Here is a 6,000-nt window from a genome sequence, read left to right on the forward strand (position 1 = left end):
AAGAACAAACAATAAAAAAACTCTTTGTTTGCATCATGTGAAATCTACGATTCAGTACCTCCTTTTTTTTATCCAATTGCTGCTTTAAAAGAGGAAAGTGGCTTAAAATGATGCCGTGAATAGATTTCTAGGGAGTATTTGTTTCTTTGTAAAGCAGAAATATCTCAAATTATAATATTCGGCTTTACATTTTGTGAGAAGGAGAATTTATGAGGTAATGCAGGAGCCAGCTGAACAGTGTAACTGTCAGTGTTGGGGGTTATGGGTTAATACGGTCTGTGTCTCTCTGGACGGCCAGTGAAAGACATGGAAATGAAGTGACACCCATGGAGATACAGCAGCCTGCTGCGCTGCCATGTCTTTCTGTCAGTGCCAGCAACGGACGAGAGAAAAAGGGAAGAAGCAGTCGATTTGTTCTCCTCTCTCGCTCCCCTCCCTTCTCTCTTTGTCTGTGTTTTATCTGGCCAACGGGGGGCTGCATGCAGACAGGGGCTGGGTGGCTTTGAAGCCCAAGCAGCACTGTGTATGTGTGTGTATTCGTGTGTGAGTGTGAGCTTGTCTTAATTCTGCAGAGTTCAGTTATCATTCCTCAGCAGGGCCTAGCGATGCCCTCGGGCCATCTCTTTTTCCACTTCCTTTGCTTTCTCTGTTTTCTTGCTTTCTCTTACATACAAACAAGAGACTTCTTCAGCACTTTCATGAGACAGAGCAAGTGGGAGGGAGGGAGGGAGAAAGAGAGGGAGGCAGGTGTGATCTCCGAGTAGCCGTGTGGCAAACAGATATTCACAGTCTGATTGAACCAGCTCATCAAACAGCCTCTGAGCCTCTCAGTCACTGTTTCATTAAGATTTGTGGAGTAAATGTCATGTGAATCCCTGGAGTCATCTGTTTGTGGTTCACACACACACACACACACACACACACACACGCAGACACATTTGCACATGCAGATAAATATATAAAAAGGCCTCGAGGAAAGATACTGAATCAGTGTTACAAAAAACAATCAAAGCTTTCAAGATGAATTTATTGCATATTCTTCTGTTTCCTCCCTACCTAACTGACCTGTCTTCTCCACTAGGTGCCGGTGCTGCAGCCTATGGACTTGATGGTGGAGGCTACAGCCAGGCGGGTATTCAGCAATGCTCACACTTACCACATCAACTCTATCTCTGTCAACTCCGACCTTCAGACATACATCTCCACCGACGACCTCAGGGTGAACCTGTGGAACCTGGAGATCACCGATCGCAGCTTCAGTATCCTCTTACTCATGTAATTTGTGCTTAGGAACTAAAAATGTGGGGAAAAGGGATGAAAAGTAACCATGTTATTCAAATATGTCTGTCTCTTTTTTCAGAGCCAAATACTGAAGCTTTTGGCTTTCAAAATGCCCATAGTAGCTGTCTTAAAGTCGTAGTTGTTCCTTAGTGCCGGTCTCTCAGACATTGTGGACATCAAGCCAGCCAACATGGAGGAGCTGACGGAGGTGATCACCTCAGCAGAGTTTCATCCCCAGCAGTGTCACACCTTTGCCTACAGCAGCAGCAAGGGCTCAATACGCCTCTGTGACATGAGAGAGGCCGCGCTCTGCGACAAACACAGCAAATGTGAGTACAAGTAGAGAGCATCATGGGAAAATTGATAAAGGATTAACAAGAAAGATCAAATAGTTATTGATTTTCTTTCATGTGAAAATATTCAGTTTTTTTTTTTTACCTAGCCACCAAAAAATGCTGCAAAACTCCAGCGTTGGCCTGATTATTGGATACAGTTGCTTTATTCATTTAACTGTTATATGTTCTGTATCACCTACATGTTGCTTCAAAGCCTCCTCTACAGGAAGCTTCTGCATAAAATATCTCTAACTGGGATAAATAGTCGAACTGTATAGAATTGAAATACAGACTCCCTTTAATTTATTTTAATAACGGTCACATTTAGTCTAAAAGACATTTAAGCCCGCCTTCTGAAACCCACTGTGTGTAATTTGAGTTTTTATTGTATTGTGTCTTCTTTTCCTGGCCATCAAATTCTCTCAAACGAGACAAAGAACATGACCTCAGTGACGCTGAGTAGTAGTATTATAAGTATGATGAGCTCTAAACATAATGGGAGGGTGTGAACAGACGACATCGCTGCAGGTTCATCGAGACTTCAGATTTACATTTAACATGGTGGTTCCCGGGTTGCAAATTCACACTATTTCTTTTCTGCTTCAGCTCCACCTTTGTGAGGCTCAATATGCCAGGATTGATAACCCATCAATAATTCTCGCTGTGCGTTTCAAACAATGAATGGCCTTTGCTTAAGCTGAGCATCATGTGCATACGCTTTGCTCAAATGAATAATGAATACATTGACATTTTCTCTGGAAAATCAATGGCTTAAGAGCAATCGCATTAGTCCCTCATGGACACACCTTGTTGTTCGATAACGTCAGTCAGTCACGTCCTCAGACATATTGATGCGTTCACTGGACCATGCGCGAACACGGCCTGTTGAATTTCACTTGCGGCCAAAGTAGTATATAAGTAACATAAAATGTTTGGAATTTGGTGTTTATTCTAAGTTGTGGTATTTACAGTTGTTTTCGTATCGACATGTACGTGCCATTAGGTGCTCGCAGTGCACACACATGTACACACACATGTACACACACACACACACACACACACATATAGAGCAGGCAGGTGCTCTCATTAGCCTCAGGACACGGTCTGCTGATTCCGACCTACTGTCTCACTGCATGAACGCTGTTTGGCTCAGAGCGATGTATTATGCCGTCTCTCCCACGCATACACTCAAAAACACAGCTTCCCTTGACACACACACACACACACACGGCTTCCTGAACCTTCCACATAAAATACACAAGAATACCACATCCCCTCCCATACCTGTAAGCCTGGGAGGCTGCTGGTATCAGTCAGCATTAGATGGAGGATGGATGGAGGGATAGGGGAGGGTTGCCAAAGCGCTGAGCTCCAGTACAAAAAGAGAGGGACCATGCCGACTCCCCAGAGACCCTATTAGATACCCCTGGAGTGGGACAAGAGGGAGGGCAGGGACACACACACACATGCATATATACATGCACATATTGCACACACACACTTATACACAAACACTCATTCACTGACATACACACACACACACACACACACACACACACACACACACACACACACACACACACACAAATCCAGCGGGGCCCAAACGGGCCCAGCACTTTGACATTGATTTGTTTTTCTTATCCCTTCCTCCCCCCCCCATTTTTTTCATCTCTCCCGCCGCATCCCTTGTTAGACTCCCCATTGACACATCACAGAGCCATTCTCCAGGCCTCAGCTGAGGACGAGGGGAGGGGTGGGAGAGAATGGAGGGGGCATTTTTGGAGCGATGGAGAGGAGAGCGGGGAGAGAAGGAGGAAGGAGGTGGAGGAGGAGGAACAATAACTTGACAGCTAACGATGGAATGCCTGGCTCTTATCCCCAGCGTGTTGGCCTGCACACAGATCAGCAGCTGCCAGAATCAATATGAATCATAACCAATATTTACCCAGCATGCTGACCCACAACTCTCTCCCTAAACACACAGAGAAATAATACTGGGAAGAGATGCAGCTGCTGCAGCAAACCCCACATCCAGGCATTGTTGTGGCTGTTATTGTTCGCTAATGACGGCCCCCCACCACCCAAACACTATCAGCTTTGTTTTTTTCCCCGCAAATGATTAAAAAGACATGTGGGAGGGAAAAAAAGCACATTTATTTTACGCAGCGACCTCCCGCGGTGTAAAAGGTGTTTTCTCTGTCAGAAGATAACTGCCATTTGTTTGTTTTTCTCTCGTAGACTTTGAGGAGCCAGAGGATCCCTCCACTCGCTCCTTTTTCTCTGAAATCATCTCATCCATCTCTGACGTGAAGTTCAGCCACAACGGGCGCTACCTGATGACAAGAGACTACCTCACTGTCAAGGTGTGGGACCTTCAAATGGAGAACAAACCACTAGAGACATACCAGGTAAGCCTTCGTCTCGCTTTAATGTGCCCGTTGGACAGTTTGAAGGCTCCAAAGATAATCCTAAATAAAGGCTAGGCTCAGATCAAATCAAAACTTATTGATTTCAGAGTAATCACTCAACATAATCCTGTTTCACTGTCACCCTGCCAATCTGTAACCGTGTCATTTTCTGCAATTACCCCGGGAGGGCTTATTGAGCCGACTGTCCGTAAAAAAAGACAGATAGTGGCGGTGCTGATGCAACCTGAAGGGCGAAACCTCCCACTGTGTGGTCACTGGGGTCAGATCCACTCCGCCTGATCAGGGGAAGCCATCTTAGGGCAGGTCATGATTGATAAGGCTATCAGCTGGGCTCAAGGGATTCTCTGTCCAATTCCACCTGCTACCTAGCATCTTAGCGTGGGTCACCAGGCCTGGAAGGATTATTGAAACTAGAGCATATGGTAGTGCAGCTTAAGGTTATGGTTGTTCACTTAAAGGGAATATGACGAACTTTGGGTGTTGGGAAAGTGTGATCGTGATCCACCAACAACTTCATGTTCTGATTTGTTTTTCAGGTGCATGACTATTTACGTGGCAAACTCTGTTCTCTGTATGAGAATGACTGCATCTTCGACAAGTTTGAGTGTGTCTGGAACGGCTCAGACAGGTGAGATGTATTTCTTATCCATCCATCCATTGATCCATTCAGGCATCCAACTATCTCAATAACCCTCCGCTCTCCTCTGCTCCGCCTCAGCGTCATCATGACCGGCTCCTATAACAATTTCTTCCGAATGTTTGACCGGAACACCAAACGGGACGTCACACTGGAGGCGTCCAGGGAGAACAGCAAACCCAGAGCCATCCTGAAGCCCCGCAAGGTACAGCAATGCTCCTCAATACACGTTACCTGATTTCTACGACGTGGATTTGCCAGGGCCTCCACTTGGCTTCATAATAATGTTGTTTATATATTCTGATGTCTGTGAATCTTCATAGATAAGCTACAGTATAATTATGAATATATCCAATCCTATCCTATCAAATACTGCATTATCAGTCACAAAGTGTGATTGCAACAAGCCAGAACTGTGTGAAATCCATGAACTGTAATAGCTGTGATAACTAGCAGGATAGTGACAAATAACAAAAGTTTGTTTTAGGTTTAATTACTCTATTCAGAAAGAGTTGGATTCATCAACAATATATTTTGAGCCTCTCTTGTTTTTCTTTTTACATTGTTTCTTTTTCAACTAGCTGGTGAACATAGCGGAGCATTTAGCAGCTAAAGAGCCAAATATGTCCCGCAGGGGTTTGAGACCAAAACAGAGCTCCAAATGAATGCTGCTAAATGTTGCTCTGTGTCTAGTAGGCAACTTATTTGCTTCATGAGTTTAGATTATATCAGTTATAAGGTTTATGTCAATGTTGTGTTTCACAGCGCGTTCTGGTGCCCCCAAGTGGGCGAAAATAAATAAATACTGCTTTAAAATCACTGAAATCGTTGTGATTATGCGTTAAAAATTGTGCAAACTCATATCCTAATTCCTCTCTATCTCTACTGTTGTCCTCCAGGTGTGTGTGGGTGGGAAGCGTCGTAAGGATGAGATCAGTGTAGACAGCCTAGACTTCAGCAAGAAGATCCTCCACACAACATGGCACCCGCAGGAGAACATCATCGCAGTAGCGGCCACCAACAACCTCTACATCTTCCAAGACAAGGTCAACTAAAGAGCAATCTGCCCCCTGCTGACCCCCTGCTGGGTCGGAGAAAGAGGGATGGAGCCCTTATAAACACCCTTCTCCTCTCTCTATGCCTCGTTGCTGCCGGTCTTGAATTTTGCTGCTCTGCTGAAGAACAGCAGAGATAATTATCCAGTGACGGTGTGAATTTTGGGTCGTGGGGGAAATTGATAAAACCTGGATCTAGCGTGAGGAAAAATGTTTCCTCGAAATCGAGAATGAACTTTCATTCTTCAATTTGACTTCTTATT

General features: G+C 44.8%; 1 protein-coding gene across 2 annotated transcripts in view; it reads left to right on the forward strand.

Moving 5' to 3' along the window:
* The window catches only part of ppp2r2ba (protein phosphatase 2, regulatory subunit B, beta a), a gene marked incomplete at both ends in the record, with an annotated part of 37,177 nt that extends 31,440 nt beyond the window's left edge, over positions 1-5,737 (forward strand). For both annotated transcript variants that reach the window (XM_079228639.1, XM_079228640.1), the window contains 6 exons: positions 1,082-1,259; positions 1,446-1,610; positions 3,855-4,024; positions 4,582-4,673; positions 4,764-4,887; positions 5,582-5,737. In XM_079228639.1, coding sequence (XP_079084765.1) covers positions 1,082-1,259; positions 1,446-1,610; positions 3,855-4,024; positions 4,582-4,673; positions 4,764-4,887; positions 5,582-5,737 — 885 coding nt within the window. The remainder of the gene's footprint in view (positions 1-1,081; positions 1,260-1,445; positions 1,611-3,854; positions 4,025-4,581; positions 4,674-4,763; positions 4,888-5,581) is intronic.
* Between the last annotated feature and the right edge of the window lie 263 nt (positions 5,738-6,000).

This window comes from Taurulus bubalis (assembly GCF_910589615.1).
Source record: "Taurulus bubalis genome assembly, chromosome: 13".
NCBI lineage: Eukaryota > Metazoa > Chordata > Actinopteri > Perciformes > Cottidae > Taurulus > Taurulus bubalis.